A 24,433-nucleotide genomic window follows, 5' to 3' on the forward strand; every position below is an offset into this window, starting at 1 on the left:
TAATTGGATCTAGTTTAACAAAACCTTAATTGTGAAATAAATGTTTTATTTTAAACACTTACCTTTTGGATCTTAGATCTGATGAATCAAACTGGATATTCATAGGTCCAGGATTTATTTCATGATCTACTTCAGGGATGAGAAGATGCCTAGAATCACTATCCATATTTGCCATTTTTCTTAGCCTCTAAGCACGGATGAAGTCAGTCCTATATAAATCAGAATGGATAAAAAATTAAAAATTATTTTGCTACTAGTAATACATTTGCATGTATAAAGATACTGGAAAAATATAGGAGTTTGCTGATGATACCTTACTTAATGAGGTATATGCCTAAAATATTTTATCAGAAATTCGCTAAGTTGAAATGGAGTTACTGTTTATTTTTCAGATTAACTAAAAATAAGTGGAACAATCCATTTCCGGTAATAAAACAGATTAGCCTATTTGGGCCCATTTTCCTGCAGAAAGCAATTTAAATTATTGCATAAAATACAGAAAACCTCTTTTGAAAAGCATCAAAAATAATGATGAAAAACAGCTCAAGAAAATGCTTCTGTCCAGAGAATATTTGTTGTACCAGGAGAAAAGGGACTGAGGTTTTCAAGGCCATGTGAAGTATTAGAGAAATAGAAGATAAAACCTATGATTCACCCAAAGTAAGGAATGACATAGTAAGACACCATCCCCTCTATTTCCAATAACACAGCTGGGAGTACAAAGAGCTTTACCATCAAATTAGGGATTAACAAGCGGTAATAGTGTCTCACTCCCTCACAATGGAACTACAGACGAGATTTCTTGACACTGCCACAGGCAGTGTGTATGTGCACACGCACAAGCATGCATCTTCAGAGGGGGAAGTGTTATATACCACAAACTGTGCTTCATGTAGATTTGCAAGGAGGTCAAAACATTTAAAGCTGTGAATATAATTTAAAGTTAACCTGCCTAATAGGGCTTCTAAGTAACTGCTAGAAACAAATGTAAATCTTTTCTGGGAGGACACAACTTAATCGTATGCCTCAAAGAAGACCTGCTAATAATCTTTCAAAGACAATGAACAGCACAGTCAAAAATAACCTAATATGCAAAGAAATAAAGGACTATTCATAAGAACCAGAAGAAACAGCATAGATTCATAAAGACTTCAACTTTAGGGGTTATGAAAACAAGATCAGAAAACAATTATGCTACCTATTTTTATATATAAGACAAAGTAGATATATATACAGTGGAATATTACTCAGCCCCCCAGAATTGAAATCTTGCCATTTGCAAACACATGGTTGGATCTACAAAGAGTAATGTTAAGCAATATAAGCCAGTCTGAGGAAGACAAATATTTTACGATATCACTCATATGTGCAATTTAAGAAACAAAATAGCAAACAAAGGAAAAAAGTGACAAAACAAAAAACAGCCTCTTTTTTAAAAATTTATTTACTTTTGAGAGACGGAGAGGGAGAGAGAAAGAGGTAGAGAGAGAGGAAGAGCGAAAATCCCAAGAAGTTCCCACACTTAGCATAAGAGCCCGAACGAGGCAAGGCTCCTTCTCAGGAACTGTGAGATCATGACCTGAGGCACAATCAAGAGTCAGAGGCTTAAGTGACTGACACACCCAGTTGCCCCAGCTGACTCAACTGTAGACAACAAACAGATGGTTACCAGAGGGGAGGTGGGCAAGAGGATGGGTGAAACAGGTGATGGGAATTAAAGAATATATTTATCTTAATGAGCATTGAGTTAAATACGAAATTGTTGAATCACTATATTGTACAACTGAAACTAAATACAATGCTGTAAGTTAACTATACTGGAATTAAAATTTAAAAATAAACAATAAAATAAAATAAAACAAAGAAAAAAAGAAGATTGTAAGCACAATGTCTTCCTCATCATAGAAACTAAATTCAAGAGGGTTTCTTCCTTTTATTGTCAACTTGCTATTAAGAATTTTTTATTCTTATCGTTCGTGAGTTCCAGTCCTGCATCAGGCTCTGTGCTGACAGCTGAGAGCCTGGATGGAGCCTGCTTCGGATTCTGTGCCCCCCTCACTCTTTGTCCCTCCCCCATTCACTCTCCCTATATCAAAAATAATCATTAAAAAAAAAGTTCAAAACTAATGAACTAGAAGATAAATCGGAAGAAACTATCCAGAAGGGCAGAGAGAGAAAAAAACAGACAGAAAATGTGGAAGATGGGTTAAGAGACATGTGAGAAAGAATAAGAAGGTCTAACATGCATGAAATTGGAGAAACAGAGAGAAGGGAAATAACAGAGGTAATATTTGAAGAGATAAAGGCTGAGAATTTTCCAGAATTCATAAAAGATAACAAGAAATTTAACAAATCCCATGCAGAATTCATAAACAATCTTATCATAAGACTGGGAAAAAAAGAATTAAAATTCCAGACCAAAGGGAAAAAAAGTCAAATGGTCTCACAGTGTTCTAAGGTCCTTGTATTGTCCGGATCAACACTGTACTTTGAATGCATGTTGTAATTTTAAAGGTAACTACTAAAACAGAAAACAGTATATAACTTAAAATCTAGTAGAGTAGGAAAAGAGAATGATAAAAAAAAATTGCAGACCTAAACAAAGGCAAGAAAGAAAAACATAAAAGAGGTAGGACAAGTAGAAAACATAAAGTAGGTAAGATCTTCCCATTCTTTCTTAAACCCATGCTAATCAGGCTATCTTCCCCATCACTACACAGAAAGTGTTCTACAGTACCAATGACCTATACCCACTGGTCATTTTTTTAGTCTTTAATTTACTTGCCCTATCAGAAATAAGTCCCATAAGGGATCACTCTGCTCCTTAATAAACTAGATTCACTAGGGCTCCAGGTTTTCTCTATATCTCACTGGTCCCTCCTCCTTCTGTCTCATTTACTATTTGCTTCTTATGTCCCAGAATTCTTAAAACTGCAGAATCCCAAGGTTTTCTTCTCTGTATGCCTTCAGTTTACAGGTAGTTACCCAATCTCATGTAACATCACTCATGTCATATAATACAGCAGCCACTAGTCACTTGTAGCTATTTATATTAATTTAAATGGTTATTAATATTAGTATTATTAATATTAATTTATAGTAATACAGATTTATATTAATTACAATTAATTTTTTATTACAATTAAATTTTTTAAAATTCAGTATCTGAGTTACACTAACCACATTTGAAGTGCTCAATAGTCACATGTGGCTAGTGGCTACCGTATTGCACAGTGTAGCTATAAAACATTTCCATCATTGTACAAAGTTCTATTGATCTAGACAATGACCACTTCCATGTTAACATGTATATCAGACTTGTATATCTAACTGCCTACTTAACAGGCTTTTTAAAAATTAATATAATAGACAACACTATTAGTTTTAGATGAATAATAATGATTTGATATATGCATACATACTTCTTAACATCTTTATTTGGATATACAGACAACTAGTATGTCCAAAACTGAACTTTTAATTATTTCCCAAAAAACTACCCCACCCATTGTTTTCCTGATTTCAATTGATGGCATCTCCATTCTTCCAGTTAATCAGGCCAAAATCCTTCAAATTTCCCATGACTTCTTTTCTCAGTGTACATTCAATCTATTAGGAAAATAGTGTTGGCTCTCTCTTCAAGTATATCCAGGATCTGACCACCATCATTTGTTACCAAGATTTCTACAACAGTTTCCTAATGGAGCTCCCTGCTTCTACCCTTATCCCTTTACAGTCTCTGTACATAGAAGGGAGAGTTGTAGAGTGATACAGTAAGGCATTTGATCCCACCCAACTGGTTTTTATCACTGGGGGAAGTGCTATTAGACCAAGTGGGTAAATTTGGGATGCTGAACATCCTACAATGAACAAGATACCTCCTACAATAAAGAATTATCCAGCCCAAAATGTCGAAAGTTCTGACGTTGAGAATTCCTGCTCTGGGGGGGTAAAAGAAGAGGTTGTGATAGGGAGGGACTATAGAGGACCTTATATGGTGATGGCAAATCCTACTGTTCAACTTGATTCTGGTTATATGGCCATTTGCTCTACAATTAGACATATATTAAGCACTTTTCTGTACGGATGCTGTATTTCACAAACAAGCACACACACACAACAGCAAATTCCGTAAAGTGAAATAAATAGGCTTTAACATTTAAAGGCACGTGCTTTACCTTTATTCCTCAACTATAAGTTATTATGATTAGGCTCACTTTATAAATAAGGATACAAGGCACAGAGAAGTTAACCAATTACAAAATTAATAGGTAGGGGGAAGAGTTAGAATTCAAACCCAGGCAGTGTAAGCTCCGAGCCTGTACTCTTTGTCACTATGCTGTGCTTCTTTCTTGTTCTTTGCCCTTTCTCTGTCTTCTTTCATTTTCTTCTGTTTCTTATTACCAGATGACTTAACAAGTAAAGTTTTATTGGTGCTGTATTTGTTTAATGGAGTCCTATGTCTGCTGTTGTTATTTTTCTAAATATATATGTATGACAGAGTAGAAAGAAAACATGGTTTTTGAGTAAGCAATCCTTAGCTGTCACTCACTACCTATGTAATTTAAGATTAACCATTTAACTGCCATGAATCTATTTTCTCATGTGTAAAACTGAAACAATAACATCTACCTCACTAGTGTGGTTGAAAACTACATGAACTAATGAATATTATACTTAATACTTTGTAATGGGAAACTAAATGTTCCAACACATTATTATTCCTCTTTGAAAATAAATGACAAAACTTGTGTTTTTACATATGCAGCCTCTTGAGGTTTTCTTCTTTTTTCCAAGTGAAAAATTCTGCAGTAATGAGGTAGAGAGAGGTAGGCAAATGTTGTCAAATGCTACTAATAAGTTTGACATGGATGTTGGCAACATATTCTATTCCCAGAACATGTGCATTTTCTTTCCTCTGTCTTTTCTTTCCATTTCTCTCTTCTGCTCTCCTGCCCAGCATTTAAGACAAAGCTCTCATTAACTTATTAGTCTTACTAGAGACAAACAAATAATGTTGAAGTAGTACCTTACATAATGGTGGTTTTTCAAAAAAAGAGAAATCAAAATACTATCATCTCCAATCATAAAAGACTTTATTTCTGTATCTTCCTATACAGAGTACACAAGTAAAAATAATTATTTTAAGATGAGACAACTAAAATACTGAGTAATGGCAAACTCTGAACAATATATGCATTCAAAACTTCTCAGTGAGCCTCTACAATGTACTTAGGTACCAAGGGAAAAAAAATTTTTAATTTTTTTTAAAAATATTTTTTAAAGTTTTTTATTTATTTTTGAGACAGAGACAGACAGAGCATGAGCAGGGGAGGGGCAGAGAGAGAGGGAGACACAGAATCTGAAGCAAGCTCCAGGCTCTGAGCTGTCAGCACAGAGCCGGACACGGGGCTTGAACTCAGACTGTGAGATTATGACCTGAGCTGAAGTCGGATGCTTAACCAACTGAACCACCCAGGCACCCCAAAAATTTTTAATTTTTTAAAATGATTTATTTTTGAGAGAGATAAATACAGAGAACGAGCAGGGGAAGAGCAGAGGGAGAAGGAGACAGAATCTGAAGCAGGCTCCAGGCTCTGAGTTGTCAGCAGAGAGCCTGATGTGGGGCTTGAACTCACAAACTGTGAAACCATGACCGGGGCCAAAGTCAGACACAACGGACTGAGCTACCCTGGTGTCCCTAAATTTTAACTCATGGTTCCCATCCTCAATAAACTTAAAAAATATTATCCAGCCCAATAGAAGTCTAGAAATTAGGCAACTTATCCTAAATCACTTACATAATAAAACCTAGTAAGATGTTAATTACCATTCTGATTTTCAGTTCATCATTTCACTTCTAATTAAAATCTATACCAATTGCTGGTCCTAGCTTCCAATTTAGCTTTGTAATATATCAGTGCAAGATTTTTAAAAAATGTTTATTTATTTATTTTGAGAGAGAGGGGGATAGAGAGCAAGGAGGGGAGGGGCAGAGAGAGAGAGGGAGAGAGAGAATCCCAAGAAGGTTCCGCATTGTTAGCATGGGGCCCAACGCAGGACTTGAACCCACAAACCAATGAGATCATGACCTGAGCTGAAACAAAGAGTTGGATTCTTAACCAACTGAGCCACACAGGCACCCTGCAGTTCATCATTTCACTTCTAATTAAAATCTACACCAATTGTTGTCCTAGCTCCGAAATTAGCTTTGCAATAGATCAGTGCAAGATTTATTTTTTTTTATGGCAAAAAGTTTACTTGACTGTTTAAAACACAGATTCACAATTTACATATTTGGATGTGAAGCATCAGAAATGATCCTGAATATCAAGTGTACATTATTCAGTGGTAATTGTTAAAATTTCATTAAGATGAAAGTAACTGAGACAAAGTAATTTCACCAAAACAGAGTTAGTTGAGAAGCAAAAACATAAACTTAATCTTTCAGTTCCTTCCTTTACATAATAAAACGAATTAATAATTCAATTGACTTGTTTGGTTTAAAATTTTAAAACTAATAAGCAGTAGTTTTCAAGATTACTTTGAACCACTAATTATAAAACTAGGAGTAATAGTCCTAACAAATTTCCTTAATTTAAAACTGCAGTGACAAATTAACTTGAAAAAGTTGTTCCCTGGATATAGAGAGAAGATATTCTATATAATATATCAATGAAGAATACATACTGAATTAAGGTGGACATAGGTATTAAAAACTTGGGAAAGAAATAAAGCTATTGTAGAGAAGTTATGTCGTGTATTGGTTTGATATGATTTAAAATCTACGCGTTTACAATCTAAGTAAACTTGTTTTAATCCATCCCTTTATGACAAAGAAAAAAAAAGTTTTAGAAGTAAAGTCATTTTGATAGAAGAATGAAGTAATTGTGTCAGGATGTCATCATCTTGTCTGTTTTCACTGGTAAGAACTCAGTAGCTCAGCTGCTTATCAATAAAAACCTATGAGAAAGCAACTATGGCATGGGGACATCTGTACTGTAAATAGCAAGTATGTAAGGACTATCAGAATGTTTCCTGTAGGCAAGGCAGTTCTTTGCTGATCTAAAAGAGCTCTGCAAATACCTGGGGGCAATTAGCTCCTGCTGAGGTAAAGGCCACTTTTATCTGTAGTGGCAAAAGCCTGGTACAGCAGTGCCGAAAATCATCTTGCCCATTAACAGGGACAATGACCCTCTTTAGCAATGCGCTTTAATAGGAAGGAGACTTTAACTTTTGCGCAGGCAAAAGGACATTAGCTCTGGTTGACTAAGCTGTCTTTCCCAAGTACCAACTCCAAAGCGTATACCTTAACTAAATTTGGACTTTATTCCTTTCATGCCCCCCTTGTCTTGAACAACAGGGTGATAGTCTATCATTGATTTGGAGTATGTAATTTCTTTATTGGCTTATTAAGAGACATTATCCTGTATACTACTGGCTTGTGAAATTCCCACAGTGAATCTATCTTAAACAAACCCCTGGCAGATACAATCTCAGTCACAGCATTAATTTGCCTCCTGAAAAAAACCAAGTTATTAGCTTTACAGAACTTTTAAAACATTCTCTCAAATTTCAAAAATTAAATATTTTAGGAATTGAAAAGATGATTGTCAGACAACTAGTATCCTTTTATTGAAAAGAATATAAGAACTGGGGGCGGGGGTGTCTGGATGGCTCAGTCAGCTGAGCACCTTGATTTCAGCTCAGGTCATGAAGCCAGGGTCATGGGATCAGTTTTAAAACTGAGAAAAACACACCCCATGTTGGGCTCCATGCTGAGCATGAAATTTGCTAAAAATTCTCTTTTTGCCCCTCTCCCCTGCTTGTGGTCTCTCTCTCTAAACAAACAAAAAACAGGGGGAAATTCATTCAAGAAAATCTAAGGCACATAAAAATTTTTCTAAAAATCTATAAATTCATTTGTGTAAACATTTAAAAGCATGCCAGGTACTGCTTAACTCTGTACAGAAATTTGCTGTTATTTCTGAACTTAATAAAACTAAGCTTAATGAAATCTGTATACAGTGGGAGAAAAGTGATCAATAGAATTGCTAAGAAATGCTAGAGAAAAAAATTTAATATTGATAAGGAAACATAACCTTATTGCTCCTCAATCTCCAAAAACTGATAAAATTATCTTCAGAAAGCATTGCCAGGGTATTCCTTTATTTGAATTATATACAATGGTTAATTTGGGGCGTGGCCTACTCTGATTTATTAAGTAAAGTGTGGGAGTTGAAAGCTCATGTCATACTCCCTGGATTTGAATCTTGGCTCTGCTAAGATTGGGCAACTTATTTAAATTCCCTAAGACTCACTGGTGTGGGGGATAATAAAAGTACTAGTCTTACAGAGTTGGAGATTTAATGAGATAATGTACGTAACGTACCTTGCTCACAATGAGTATTCAAGAAATAATAACTATCATTTTATTTTTTGGCTTTTTATTTATTTTTTTTTTCAATTTTTTTTTTTTTTTTTTTTTTTTTTTTTTTGGGACAGAGAGAGACAGAGCATGAACGGGGGAGGGGCAGAGAGAGAGGGAGACACAGAATCGGAAACAGGCTCCAGGCTCTGAGCCATCAGCCCAGAGCCCGACGCGGGGCTCGAACTCCCGGATCGCGAGATCGTGACCTGGCTGAAGTCGGATGCTTAACCGACTGCGCCACCCAGGCGCCCCTATTTTTTGGCTTTTTAAAAGTAACTAACAAAATTCAACATTATATCTTGGCCTAACTTAGTGGCCTGAATAAAATCAGCTGACATATCTACATGACTTTAGTATAAAGTGAGTAAACTCAGTAAGGTAAGAAAGATAAAGAAGTTGAGCTTTGAAGGATTACTGAACTGTCACAAAGAGAACAGACCTAAAGGAAATAATTAATTTCTGAAGAAGAAAACTAGGTGTCACTTTGGAGAAAAACTGAGAAAAAGACACACCAATAAATAAGTAATGGGAGTTGGAACTAACCTTTATTTACTGAACACCTACTACTGGCCTAAGTTTTAAATGTTTAATTGCAACTAATCCTTAGAATTTGGGAAGATGTATATATAACCTTCAAATTATAAAAAAAAGAAAATGAAGCTCAGAAATAACTTGTGCTGTATTACTTGGCTAATGAAGCCATAGCTGGGACGGAAACCAGGTTACTTTGGTCCCATATGTTATTTCCAGTATACTGCAATGTCTGCCTGAACTTAATGTTTCTTGTTTTTAAAGTTTATTTATTTTGAGAGAGAGAGCATGAACGGGGTAGGGAGGGAGGGAGGGAGGGAGGGAGGGAGGGAGAGAGAGAGAGAGGGTGGGAGAGAGACAGAATTCCAAGCAGGCTCTGTGCTGCCAGAATAGAAACCAAAGAGGGGCTCGAACTCACTAACTGTGAGCTCATGACATGAGATATAATCAATAATTGGTCACTTAACCAACTGAGCCACCTAGGTGTCCCTCAACTTAATGTTTTTAACCAATACTTTCTGCGGTATTGGTTCCTATGCTAAACTGAGAATGAAGTTGAGTTTAGGAAGAGAGGATTCTTGTAACTCCTGGAGATAATACTTTTGCTAAGATTAAATGTTAGGAAACCCCGGAATGAGAAAAATCTAATGTTTATTTATTTTTTTGGGGGGGGGGGAAGGGCAGAGAGAGAGAGACAGAGACAGAGACAGAACCAGAAGCAGGATCCAGGGTCTGAGCTGTCAGCAAAGAGCCTGATGTGGATCTCCAACTCAGGAACCGTGAGATCATGACCTGGGCCAAAATCAGATACTCAACCGACTGAGCCACCCAAGCGCCACCAGAATGAGAAAAATCTAGAAAGATCCTTTGATTTCAGTCAGTCTTACCAAAAAAAGAAAATCAAAGTTAAGGAACACACAAGGGGCATACAAGATTAGATATTAAGGTTCCAGTTTAATCACTTACGTCTATTTGTTCTAAACAAATCTGAAATTTTGTGGCATTGTCAAATTAGCTCTTTATTCCAAACAAGCAGAAAATTGGTATCTCAATGATCTAGTCCCTAGTGCTTTTCAATAAAAGATTTAATAATATTCAAGTAAATACCAAGAATTGTAAGGAAATTGGTAATTTTCAGTTGCCTCAATTAGTCAATTAGCTTGAACTTCAAATATCCCAACAATGTTATTTCAAAGGAAATGTAATGCCTTTTTGAAAGTCTTGATAAGTAGAACTACTAGGTATTCTGAAGTTTGATAAATTAGGTTGAGAGGTAAATTAGCAATCCACAGCTAATACTATAATAACACAGAATAGTGCTATCAATGATTAACTGAAATGTTAAATAGCTCTATACCATCAATTTGTCATAGACCTAACACTGATAATAGGGAGCGAAACATGCAAAATGACATATACAGATATATTCACTTCCAATATCTCACTCAGTCCTTTGAGTTTGAAAACAAGGTTCCAGGGGTGCCTGTGTGACTCAGTCAGTTACACCGTCCAGCTCTTGATTTTGGCTCACGTCATGATCTCAGTTTTGGGAGTTCCAGCCAGGTCAGACTCTATCCTGACCATGCATTCTCCCTCTCTACCCCTCCCCAGCATGTGCACTCTCTCTCCCTCTCTCTCTCAAAATAAATAAACTTAAAAATAAAATAAAATAAAAGTCCCAGAAGAAAGGCTATTAATGTCAAAGCTAAGTGATTTAATGAGTCCCTAATCATGGACTTTAAAATTGGTTTCAGTATGGGGTCTCAATAGGAAAATAACAGTTTACTGACCTGCTTGTTGATGCCTGTGCTGAAAAATACTTTTCTCCATAAAAAGGACATAGGAAGTAACCAAAGAAAGTTTATATGACACTATTTTCAAAAGGTATTGACTATATCAGTACATTTCAAAGGATGTCAGCTTTTTCCACACTAGGCTCAGAAATGTCCTTTCACAATTCTTTGCAAAAGGATGGCTATAGTATCTGGCCAAGAGGCTAGGATCAATCTGTAATAGTACCCACTCATTTCTGCCCAAAGAAATGTAGAGGTGACCCCTGAATAAAGCAGGTGTTGGGCTGCTGACACCGACTTCCCTCCCGCCCCTAGTTGAAAATGCACATGTAACTTGTGACTCCCCCAAAACTTTACTAATAACCCCTTTTGACTGGAAGCCTTACTGATAACATAGTTAACACATATTTTGTATGTTGTATGTATTATATACTGTATTCTTACAATAAAATAAGCTAGAGAAAACAAAATGTTATTAAGAAAATCTTAAGGAAAATATACTTATAGTATTATACTGTAAAAAATTCATGTCTGAGTGGACCTGTACAATTCAAACCTGTGTTATTTAAGAGTCAATAGTATTGTGGACCCACTCACTATACAAGTATTTATATGTTCCTCCTCAGAGACTGAAAATTAGTAATAATACCTCTGCATATGGTAGTTTCAGATACTGTAATTACATTTCAGTTTAACAGAGCAAGCATGGAAAATTTTTTTTTCTGTAAGAGGCCAGATAACATTTTAGGTTTTCTGAGCCACATGATCTCAGCAGGTACTCAACTATGTCCTTTTGCACGGAAGACAATATACAAATGAGTGAGCATGCCTGTGTTCTAATAAAACTTTATAAAAAATAAATACGTCTGGTGGCAATGGTCATAGCAATGCTTATAATAGTTTACCCACCTCTGTATTGCCAATATAAAAGCCAGTGGAACCATATCATTAAAAAGGCAGCCTGGTTAAATAAGTTATTTTGTGTATATGTGTTTTCCTCTATGTAAGTCTTTACCTGCTATAAAAAGTCCAGTAACAAACTTATCTAAACTTCTTCTGTATGAATCAGGTAATGGTCAGTCAATAAGAACTGCAATGCTTCAATTCTGATGTGACTATTGAAACATGTTTCCAAACTGATCGATAAATGCTTCAAAAGGTGTTAAATTTGACAGTGCTGGAGGTCAATGTAGTCTAATAAAAGAAATTAGCAGCCAGAGCAATGCAATTGCACCAAAGAACCCACAATGGGAACACTAAATGCTTTCAAGTTATGTTTAGGCAATAAGAACGCTGATGGAGAAGTAAAATTTAAGTGTATTATAAAATGCAGGCCTAGTAGAAGTTTTTATCCTCCTAATGATTTTTTTTTAAGTTTTATGATATCTCCTTTTCAAAAAAATACTATAAATTATTATTTTATTTTGTAATTCAGGTTGGTATTCCCGTGCTGTTTACCCTTTACTGTAAATATTTAGGGTATTGTCAATTAGCATACTATTTTTATATGACTGAGATATTCAGCATTTAAGATAGAAAGAAAAAATCTAAGGCTACAGTTCTCAGAGCTCAAGTGGGCATACATTGAGAAAGGAAAGGTGACATCTTAATTTACTACCAACCTTTTATATTACTACGAAGTTTGTAGAGATTTTTCTTCAACTTAAGACAAGGGTTTCTTTGACCTATTGAGAAGTTTCAAAACGTTCCCTTCAGGGATTTCTTGTTATTTTGCATATGTCAGCATTAAAAAGAAAAAAGGAGAAGCAACAGGTTACAATTTGTTGATCTACTGATCTCAGCAATAGATTAAAGCACTGCTTGACAGTCCTGAAAATTAGGTTTTAGTCAAGTTGGCCATTAATTGTTTATTTGGTGGTAAGGGAGGCAGTTCCTCCAGCTCGATGGACCTTGGTTCCTCATCTGTAGAGTGAGGAGAACCTGCTTGACTAGATACTCTAAAAGGCCTCTTCCAGCTCTATTATTCTAAGACAGCTAAGATGTCAAGCCACCTACTATCAAGACACGGTGTCTCACATTTGAGCTGAGGAAAAGTGTGGCAAGGATTTAACTGTTTCGGCCCCCAACCCATTTGTGGTCCTCGCTCAAGGCACAAGGGTGTTTCTTCCCTGATCTGCTTTATCCAACTCTTCCCTACTTGGGACAGGGAAAGGCTTTCCCACTGCCGCAATAACCCCAATTCTCCCCCTCACCCGGGTGTTTACCTACAGTCACCCTGCCTTGCCTTAAGGCTCAAGCAGGCACCGACTCCCCACAGCCCCTCGAATTCTCTCAGCCCCCATCGGATGGGAGTCACCAGAGCCCAGAGAGGAGCGCGCGTCTCCCCTCCGGGGTGGTCTCCTCTGTCCCGACTTTGGCCTCAACGCTCCCCCAAGAAGCAACTGTTTGGGCGCATTTCACCAAAGAACTTCCCCATGACAGCCGGCTCTTCAGCAAGCTCAGCGGTTCCCGCCGCTTCCCCTCTGTTCCTCCCACCCCCCACTCCCCACTCCCCGCTCCCTCCCGAGGGGTGATTTTGAAAAACTAGGGAACTAGGCCTACCTGAACCGGCCAAGCCCTCAATCTGGGAAAAATGGGCGAGAAAACGGAGACCCTTTCCTAAATCCACTCAACTTGAGGCAGGAGGGATTCTCCTCCCCTGGACAGGAAGAGACAACAGCCTCGGCCGCGGGGACCGGCGGGGGATGGAGTTCTGAGCGCACTGAGTCAGGCGTCGCTGCCAAACCTCCCTTCCCTGAGGACTACAACTCCCAGAGGCCTCTGCGAGAGCCAACGCGCCTTTCGCCGCAGAGCCCCTCTCCCGGCTTTAGGAGGTGGGGCGGTCAAGATACGCAAATCTCGTCTCCTCTGCTGCCTGCTGTTGGTTCCTGTGTGGGATGCTTCCCTTACGTTTAAAGGCATCGAGGACGAGGAACGCCATCTCCTGCAGTCTTTACACTTCCAGAGGTCACGTAGGAAAGGGCTGACCTCCCATTATCAGTCTCTTTTCACAGGCCCTTCTGGCTAGTGTTCTGTACTGTCGTCACGTGCTTGAATCCCACGGATAACAAGGAAAACTGGTTTGAAAAATGTTGGGGTGGCACTCTCACTCCCATGTCTGGACACTTAGGTTTTTGTTGTTGTTTGCGTTTGTTTTCTTTTATTATTTTAATGCGTTGACGAATTTGTCTCCATGCTGAAAGAGGGGCTTTGGAGGTATATTTTAGCACCGTCTCCGCATCCCTAGTAGTTTCTCCCAAAGCCACCTCAAATAAACCTATAATCTAAGTAAAATGAGTGTGCATGTTGTAACATGTCAGCCCAATCAAAGTCCCCTGGAAAGCATATAGCATCACCTACGCCATTACATAGGAAGCCAGTAGCATCTTTTTCTCTTTTAAGAAAACAACCATAAAAACAAAAACAATAAAAAACCCACAAGTGCATTGTAATGTGATAATCCAAAGTAACAAATCCAAATTTAAAAGCTGATATTGAGTGCCAAGCATTTTACATATAATACCTCTTTAAATCTCCACCATGATTCTAGAAATGTATATTATCCCTATTTTACAAACATGAGAACAACCCTATAGAATTTAAGTAACTAGCCCAAGGCCAAGCAACTATTAAATGGCAGAAGAGTCAGACTTAAAACCTGATGCTCTAAAAGTCTTATTCCAAAACCTGATTTCTCGAACACCACCAAACAGTGCCTGTATTATTGAGGGCTTGACAACAAGGCAGATGATGTAAGAAGTACTGCCTCTAAGGCAGATAAAAGTTATTTTGCTAATGGTGTCCTTATTAAAAATCTTTTTGCAATTACCCTTTAGCCTGCCTTCAAATAAGCAGAACATTCTTTTGATAATTTCAGTGATAGCAAAATTCTCTTCTTTCTTTGCATTCCAGGTCTAGAAGATAATTTTGACAAGACTGAAAAGCACAAAAGTGAATGGTACTGAGTGACATGAATGAAAATAGCAGATTAGGGAACTTGAACATGTTCTCTCTGTTAAAGCAGTACATAAGCTGGCAAGACTGCCAGAATCAACTTTTTTTGGGACTCTGGCATCTAATAAAAAATGTAAAACAACTAGGGAAACATTTTAGAAAAGACTGCTGAGTTTTGGCAAGAGAGGTCTATGATCATCTCTTACTGTCCACCTTGAGGTCGCCCTGAAGACAGCAGCCTACATTCCTGCTAGTTGCAAGTACCTGAGGGAGCAATAGGGATCTTCTTCTCAAGGAATTGTAATTGTGCATTTTGACCTATCTTGTGGTTCCCTGAAGGTTGGCTCAAGGGCTTGCCTTTGTTTTGCCTGCCTTGCAATCTCCCGAGAACTGAAGCAACCCCCACCCCCACCCCAGGCCATGTGAGTTTGTCTGAAAGCCTTTAAAGCAAATGTTTTAGTCACCAAGTTTACTAAATAGTTAGGTCCAAACAAATTAATATGCATTTATGTCCTAACAACTCAGTAGCCATTTAAAAATACATACATAAATTGAAAGAAAAATATTTTATTTCATTCTTAAATAGCTTTAATTGCTTACTAGTGGGATGTATACATCTATTGGGCACTGTATAACTTCTTGAAATCAGATAAGATACCACTATCCTTGTTTCCTGTTTCACATTGGATTTTTTAAAGAAAATGTTTATTTATTTGTCTTTGAGAGGAAAAGAGAGAGTGGTAGTAGAGGCATGGTGGAGGGGCAGAGAGAGAATCCCAAGCAGGCTCCCCACTGTCAGCACAGAGTCCTTCATGGGGCTTGATCCTAAAAACCGTGAGATCATGACCTGAGCTGAAATCAAGAGTTGTACTCACATTAGATTTTGCACAATGCTTGGTTGAGATCATAGCAACCACTGAAAACTCAACTTGACAGATACAATGTTATCCAAAAAAATTAACTTGATCTAATATTGAAACTGAATTATCTCGGGGTGCCTGGGTGGCTCAGTCGGTTGACCGTCCGACTTCGGCTCAGGTCACCATCTCGCGGTCTGTGAGTTCAAGCCCCGCGTCGGGCTCTGGGCTGATGGCTCAGAGCCTGGAGCCTGCTTCCGATTCTGTGTCTCCCTCTCTCTCTGGCCCTTCCCCGTTCATGCTCTGTCTCTCTCTGTCTCAAAAATAAATAAACTGAATTATCTCAAGGTGCTACTTCACATGGTATCTGACAGATGTCTCTCTGTTTTCCTTAAAAATTTAAAATACTGTGCTCTGTGGGGTCCTGTGGGTTCCCTGTAGTATTCTCACTGGCTGGGAACTGCAGTTCTTAGACATTATTTTTCTGCTCTACAACGATTGTCAAACTTCTTCTATAAAGGGCCCATTAGTAAGTATTTTGGGCTTTGTGACCATATGGTCTCTGTCAACAATGATTCAATTCTGTCTTTATGGCACAAATAGAGACAACATAAATGATACGTAAACAAATGGAGTGGCTGTATTCTAATTTATAGAAACAGGTACTGGGCTGGATTTGTCTCCAGGACCATAGTTTCCTGACCATTGGCCTAGAGGATCCAGAGTGGAGATGTTTGTGTATTAATTGGAATTCTTCTAAGGAGAAGAATTTTTCTCCATGATTTGATTACCCCAAGGTAAAATGTGTTTGGGAAATGTAGTATAAATACTTGCATCTTTCTTTTTACCAGTTTTCAAAATGAGTTGGTTGCCTAGCATCTTGCAAAGTTGACCAATGAGGTTTTTTTGGTTTTATTTTTTATCATTAAAAATATATTTGATGAGGGGTACCTGGCTGGCTCAGTCAGTTAGGGATCTGACTTCAGCTCAGGTCATGATCTCACGGTCTGTGAGTTCGAGCCCTGCGTTAGGCTCTGTGCTAACAGCTCAGAGCCTGGAACCTGCTTAAGATTCTGTGTCTCCCTCTCTCTCTGCCCTTCCCCCACTCACTCTCTGTCTCTCTCTGTCTCTCTCTCTCTCTCAAAAATAAACATTAAAAATTTTTAAAAAATACATATATTTGATGTGTTTCAATCCTTTGAAGATATATATATATATATATATATATATATATATATATTAAATTTCAAGTTTACAAAAAAAGTGCAAAGGTAGTGCCAAGAATTCCAATATATATTCTTTACTCAGTTATCAATTGTTAACATTTTGTCATATTTTTTTTATTCTTTCTCTTTCTCCTTCCATTTCCTTGCTTTCTCTCTTTCTCTGTACACGCACGTATTTCCCTAAACCATTTGAGATTAAATTGCACACCATATGCCTCTGCTCCTAAATTCTTTAGTATATATTTCCCAAAAAAAGGATTTTCACACAATGATGATCAAAACTAGAACTTTAAAAAATTGACACAATGCTCTTATTTAAAAGTCTTATGAAAATTTCACCAATTGTTTCAATAATGTCTTTCATAAGATGCTTTGTTTTGATTTTTGTTTTGTTTTGTTTTTCCTCATCCAGAACCCAACACAGGATTGACCACACATTGCATTTAGTCTTCATGTCTCTTTAAGATCCTTTAATCTGGAATGGGTCCTTAAGACTTTCTTTCCCTTTTATGACATTGATATTTTTGAAGAGTATAGGCCATTTAGTAAAATGTCCCTCATTTTGAATTTACCCAATGTTACTTCATGATTAGATTCAAGTTTTGCATTTTTGGTAGGAATAATACAGCAGTATTGTAGAGTCTTTCTCACTGCATCATATCATGAGGCACATGATATTCACTGATTATAAAGATTCTAATACCAATTCCAGAACGGGAATAGAGTTTCCCACACTATCAAGCAATTCTTAGACACCAACTGGGTGTCCTACCATTTAACTCAATTCTGATGCTATCTACCTGGACATTGAACCAGATTACAGGTTAATGGCTCAGTCCTACATGAATTCTCCCCCTCTCCTCCACTCAGACACCCCTTGAAACTACAGATTGTTCCTTGTACTTGTGACCAACTGGCTATAGATCAGAGGTTCCCATGACTCTCTCCTTGGGTTTGACTAATTTGCTACAGTGATTCAGAGAACTCAGAGGAACATTTTACTTAGTAGATTACTGGTTTATTATAAAAGGCTATAACTCAGGAGCAGCCAGTTGGGAAGAGATGCCCATGGGGAAAGGGTATGGAATTTCCATGCCCTGTCTATGTGCACCACTCTCCTCAAATTCCCATGTGCTTATTATCTACCTGGAAGTTCTCTGAACTCCATCCTTTTGAGTTCTTAAGTAGGTTTCATATTACACAGACAGTATTGATTAAATCATTGGCCCCTGGTGATTGAACTCAGCCTTTAGCCCCTCTCTTCTTGCCAGAGGTGGAGAGTGAAGGGACTGAAAATTTCAACCCTCTAAATACATGGTTGGCTCCACTGGCAACCAATCCCATACTTGAGAGTAGCCCAAAAGTTACTTCATTAACACAACAAAAGATATCTTTATCACTCTCATCACTTAAGAAATTTCAAAGTTTTAGCTCTGTGACAGAAAGGGGTCAAAGACCAAATATATATTTCTTAGTATAAATTGCAGTATCACACGGGCATATTGGTCATCATTGATACCTAGTCTCCAAGCTCTTTAGTGAACCATGTCTCTGGTTTTCATGGCTTCATGTAGTTCCCTCTCCTTGAATCTCCATTGGCTCTGTGATTTTTTTTTTTCTGCAACCAACAGTATGTGGCAAATGTGACACTGTTTTTTCTTATTCTGGGTCTGAAGAAGCCTTGCAGCTTCTGACTTGATCTCTTGGAATGCTGTCTTTGGAATGTTTGTTCACTTGGAATCCTCACTCTGGGGTAGCTCAAAGAAAGAGAGATAGATGCCTGACCAACACCCAGCTTTTCCAACTATTGTGGCCAAGAGATCCGAGTAAAGAGGCCATATTGAATATTTAATAGAATTAAATTGGGAACTTAAGGTGAAATAAATTGCAGACAACATCTGATTGTAACTACCTGAGCCCACTCAATCCACAGAATCTTGAAAGATAATAATACATTGTTTTAAGCCATTAAATTTTGGAGGAGCTTGTTATTTTTTTTTTAATTAAAAAAATTTTTTTAATGTTTATTTATTTTTGAGAGAGAGAGAGACAGAGCACAAACTGGGGAAAGGCAAAGAGAGAGGGAGACACAGAATCCAAAGCAGGCTCCAAGCCGTCAGAACAGAGCAGGGCTCCGAGCCCAGGACTCTCAGCCCATGATCTGAGTTGAAATGAGATGCTTAACTGACTGAGCCACCCAGGCATTCCTGGAGGAGCTTGTTATGTAACAATAGATAAGCAGAATGATGACTTCAACTTTGATCCCTTGGTTAAGATGGTGTCTGCTTGGTTTCTCCATTCTACAGTTACTGGTTTTTTTCTTTATAATTAATAAATAATTTATGGGGGACACTTTAAGACCTTATTAATGTCCTTTTCTTCACCATACTGTTGCTACGAGTTTAATAAGCCAGATTCAAATATTACTGTGATGGTTGCAAAACGATGATTTAAAAAAAAAAAACCCACAAAACTCTACATGTATTAGTTAACATTTTGCTGTAAGAAAAAGCTTTGTTTTCCTTTTTCTTTACTTATACATTACCAGTACATATGTATGGGTTTTTATTTTATTAAATGTATTATAATCTGTTATTATCATTTTCACTCTGATGCCCTAATTGTCCTGCATTTGACTAGTGGGAACCCATTTCATTTGGCTCTGCAGTGCTTTGGTAATTTTTGAAAGCTTTCTTACTTTTTGGTGCAAGCTGATGTTTCAGACTTATCTTGTATATTTCCAACCATATTGCTGGTATCTGTTTTTTCCCCCAGAGGTGGTTTTTTGTAATGGGAAATGGTATCTAGAACCACAGTCTGTATGCTGGCCAGCTCCTTGCTAATGGGTTGGTCATTGTTTCCAGGCTTTTTCAATAGAAAGAGTTAGGAAATACTTTTTTGTTTTAAACATATATTTACGTAAAGGAGATTGTATATCATGAATTCATACTATTGTTTTCAATTCACACTTAGGAAAATAGCATTATCACTTACCCTCTTTGATTTTCTATTTCAATCTTTTTTCTCTTACACTGAAAATCTTAGTTCTTAAACAACATTAATTTCATTATATATAATTTTATTACTAATAATATGATTATAGAATTAGTTTACTTTTGCAGGTTTGTGTATGTTATTTCGCCTTTTGTCCCACTAAAGACAAATGGTCAACTTACTGTATTTTGGATCACTTGGAATAATTTTCATTGTGTGACTAAATCATTAACTCAGTATGTATTTATGTGTCTTTGTTTCCTTTGCTTTGAAATTTAATATTGGTTTTTAAATTTTAACTTAGTTTTGTTTTATAATTTTGTGTAACAATCGTATGATTTCACAATCAAATCTACTTGCTCAGGGAAGTGTAGCACATATTCTTATCCTTCTCAACCTGTTCCCTCTTTTTTTGTCATAAGTAGTACTTTTATAAATTTTGGTGTATCCTTCCATTTTTTAAAAAAATGTAAGCAAATGTATCTGTTTTTAGGTAAATGCTAGCATACTGGACATGTTATTCAACCTGTCTTTTTCTTTTTTTTTTTTTTTTTAATTTTTTTTTCAACGTTTATTTATTTTTGGGACAGAGAGAGACAGAGCATGAACGGGGGAGGGGCAGAGAGAGAGGGAGACACAGAATCGGAAACAGGCTCCAGGCTCTGAGCCATCAGCCCAGAGCCTGACGCGGGGCTCGAACTCACGGACCGCGAGATCGTGACCTGGCTGAAGTTGGACGCTTTACCGACTGCGCCACCCAGGCGCCCCTCAACCTGTCTTTTTCTAATAAAATAGATCCTAGTGATCATTCCATTGCAATATATAGAGATTATCCTCTTTTTTTTTTTTTAATAGCTGCAGAGTTCTCTGAAGGGGAGCAGAATATGCCACCCACAATTATGCCACTTTTGGATATTGATTATATTGAATTAAAGGTACTTTAGAAACAGCTATGCAGGAATGACTCTCTGAGCCTCCTTTGTGTCATCAAAAGCATGTGAAAGGTTAACCACCCTTCCCCTTCCCCCCACGTTCATACCAGGAAGGTGAAAGGCATCCTTATCGCCAGAGATATGGAATGTGGAGTCGAGAAGGCTGTATAAACAAAACTTGTTATTTCTTCATCAATTTATTACCCTAAGTCCAAACCTTTTTTTCTTGTCAGTTCTTTAAAAAACATTTTTTTGGGGAGTGCCTGGGTGGCTCAGTCCATTGAGTGGCCGACTTCAGCTCAGGTCATGATCTCACAGTTGGTTTGTAAGTTTGATCCCTTTGTCAGGTTCTGTGCTGACAGCTCAGGACCTGGACCTGCTTCGGATTCTGTCTCTCCCTTTCTCTCTGCCCCTCCCCTGCTCTGTCTCTCAAAAATAAATAAACATTAAAAAAATAATTAACATTAATTTTGAGAGAGAGAGACAGAGTGTGAGCAAGAGAAGGGCAGAGAAAGAAGGAGAGACAGAATCTAAAGCAGGCTCCGGGCTCTGAGGTGTCCACAGAAACTGACACAGGGTTCAAACCCACAAACTGAGTGATGATGACCTGAGCCCAAGTTGGATGCTTAACCGACTGAGCCACCCAGGCCCCCCTGTTTTGTCAATTCTTCACGGATTTATTGCTTGTCTAAAAGGTAATAAAAAGCCTCCTGCTTTGGTCATTTCTTTGAATCTCATATTTTTGTAGGGCTCCTGTTTTTCCCCTTAACTTGGGGGGACTTAACTTGGTTTTCCCCTTGTTAATCATTCTTATGTCAACTTAATTATTAGACCAGCCAAAGAACCTAGAAGGGAAGAAGGGAAAATTATTCCACCCTGCATGTGTGGATGTTACAGTCTGCCAATGAGGGACTTTTGAGTTTTCCAGTCTTTAGCTTTTAGTTCTGCAATTAATAACTTTGTGTACATACGCTTTTATATTTACTGACAGTGTATATTTGAGATAAATTCCAGAAATAGGAGTAGGGAATCGAAGGGCAAGTGCACACGTAAGTTTGCTAGATATTGTCAAATCCCCTTCCCTCAGGACTAGAGGGTAGTGCATCACCAACAGAAATATGAATGTGACTGTTACCTTGCCGCCTCTCTAGTAGAATACATTATCAAATATTTGCCATTTTAATTTGTGAAAAATTGTATTTTAGTGTAGTTTTAATTTGCATCACTCTTTAAAGAAATTGAGTATTTCTCTGTATTATAGATATTAATCCTTTTTTGGATTATGTTAAAAATAATTTTTCCCAGTTTGTCATTTGTCTTTTGCCTTTGCTATTTATTTTTTGTCATGAGAAGTTTTATTTTTGGGATGCCTGGGTGGCTCACTTGGTTGAGCATCCAGCGCTTGATTTGGGCATGGGTCTTTTCTCATGTTCTTGAGATCTGACCTTGCATTGGGCTCTGCACTGACAGTGTGGATCCTGCTTAGGATCCTCTCTCTCCTCTCTCTCTCTACCCCCTCCTGCACTTTCTCTCTCTCTATCTCTCTCTCTCTCTCAAAATAAATAAATAAACATTAAAAAAATAAAAGAAAAGAATTTTAAGGATTTTTTAAATGTATATTTATTTTTGAGAGAGCATGTGCATGGAGGGACAGAGAGAGGAAGAGAAAGAGAGAGAGAGAGAGAGACAGAGAGAGAGAGAGAGAGAGAGAGAGAGAGAGAGAGAGAGAGACACTCCCAAGGAGGGTCTGCACTGTCAGCACAGAGCCTTATGCGAGATTTGAACTCACGAGCTGTGAGATCATGACCTGAGCCTAAACCAAGAGTCAGGTGCTCAACCAACTGAGCCACCCAGGTGCCACAAAAGAAAAAAAAATTTTTTTAAGTTTTATTATTTTTTCATCTTTATGTAGTCACACTATATAAAATTATTGCTTCTGGATTTTGATTGCTTCTGGATAGGTAGAATGTTTTTCCAAGTATAGAGGAATTCACTAGTGTTTTCTTCTAGTATTTGCATGGTTTTATTGTTTGTTTTTTAATTTTTTTATATGTAATTTATTGTCAAATTGGTTTCCATACAACAGTCAGTACTCATCCCAGCAGGTGCCCTCCTCAATGCCCATCAGCCACTTTCCCCTCTCCCCCACCCCCATCAACCCTCAGTTTGTTCTGTTTTTCAGAGTCTCTTATGGTTTGCCTTCTTCCCTCTCTGTAACTTTTTTTATCCCCCTTCCCTTCCCCCCTGGTCTCCTGTTGAGTTTTCTCAGGATCCACATATGAGTGAAAACATACGGTATCTGTCTTTCTCTTCCTGACTTATTTCACTTAGCATCATACTCTCCAGTTCCATCCATGTTGCTACAAAAGGCCATATTTCATTCCTTCTCATTGCCACGTAGTACTCCATTGTATATATAAACCACAATTTATTTATCCATTCGTCAATTGATGCACATTTAGGCTCTTTCCATAATTTGGCTATTGCTGAGAGTGCTGCTATAAACATTGGGGTAAAAGTGTCCCTATGCATCAGCACTCTTGTATCCCTTGGGTAAATTCCTAGCAGTGCTATTGCTGGGTCATAGGGTAGGTCTATTTTTAATTTTTTGAGGAACCTCCACACTGCTTTCCAGAGAGGCTGCACCAGTTTGCATTCCCACCAACAGTGCAAGAGGGTTCCCATTTCTCCACATCCTCTCCAGCATCTATAGTCTCCTGATTTGTTCATTTTGGCCACTCTGACTGGCGTGAGGTGATATCTGACTGTGGTTTTGATTTGTATTTCCCTGATGAGGAGCGATGTTGAGCATCTTTTCATGTGCATGTTGGCCATCTGGATGTCTTCTTGAGAGAAGTGTCTATTCATGTTTTCTGCCCATTTCTTCACTGGATTATTTGTTTTTCGGGTGTGGAGTTTGGTGAGCTCTTTATAGATTTTGGATACTAGCCCTTTGTCCGATATGTCATTTGCAAATATCTTTTCCCATTCCGTTGGTTGCCTTTTAGTTTTGTTGGTTGTTTCCTTTGCTGTGCAGAAGCTCTTTATCTTCATGAGGTCCCAATAGTTCATTTTTGCTTTTAATTCCCTTGCCTTTGGGGATGTGTCAAGTAAGAGATTGCTAGGGCTGAGGTCAGAGAGGTTTTTTCCTGCTTTCTCCTCTAGGGTTTTGGTGGTTTCCTGTCTCACATTCAGGTCCTTTATCCATTTTGAGTTTATTTTTGTTAATGGTATAAGAAAGTGGTGAGGTTCATTCTTCTGGTTGCTGTCCAGTTCTCCCAACACCATTTGTTAAAGAGACTGTCTTTTTTCCTGCTTTGTCAAAGGTTAGTTGGCCATACATTTGTGGGTCCAGTTATGGGGTCTGTATTCTATTCCATTGGTCTATGTGTCTGTTTTTGTGCCAATACCATGGTGTCTTGATGATTACAGCTTTGTAGTAGAGGCTAAAGTCTGGGATTGTGATGCCTCCTGCTTTGGTCTTCTTGTTCAAAATTACTTTGGCTATTCGGGGTCTTTTGTGGTTCCATATGAATTTTAGGATTGCTTGTTCTATCTTTGAGATGGATGCTGGTGCTATTTTGATTGGGATTACATTGAATGTGTAGATTGCTTTGGGTAGTATTGACATTTTAACAATATTTATTCTTCCAATCCATGAGCATGGAATGTTTTTCCATTTCTTTGTATCTTCTTCAATCTCCTTTATAAGCTT

General features: G+C 37.8%; 1 protein-coding gene across 5 annotated transcripts in view; it reads right to left on the reverse strand.

Moving 5' to 3' along the window:
* Positions 1–13,455, reverse strand: part of SLC38A9 (solute carrier family 38 member 9) — an 84,623-nt gene extending 71,168 nt beyond the window's left edge. Inside the window, exons 1-2 of one of the 5 annotated variants that reach the window (XR_006298811.1) lie at positions 13,318–13,455; positions 63–209 (exon numbers count right to left, since the gene is read on the reverse strand). Coding sequence is in view for 3 of the 5 variants with exons in the window: in XM_043590546.1 (XP_043446481.1) it covers positions 63–175 (113 nt within the window). In the remaining 2 variants the exon portion in view is untranslated. Of the gene's footprint in view, positions 1–62; positions 210–12,377; positions 12,488–13,317 lie in introns of those variants that run through there. The other 4 variants (XM_043590546.1, XM_043590526.1, XM_043590531.1 and 1 more) reach the window with 4 other exon arrangements.
* Positions 13,456–24,433: the final 10,978 nt, after the last annotated feature.

This window comes from Prionailurus bengalensis, chromosome A1 (genome assembly GCF_016509475.1).
Source record: "Prionailurus bengalensis isolate Pbe53 chromosome A1, Fcat_Pben_1.1_paternal_pri, whole genome shotgun sequence".
Lineage (NCBI taxonomy): Eukaryota > Metazoa > Chordata > Mammalia > Carnivora > Felidae > Prionailurus > Prionailurus bengalensis.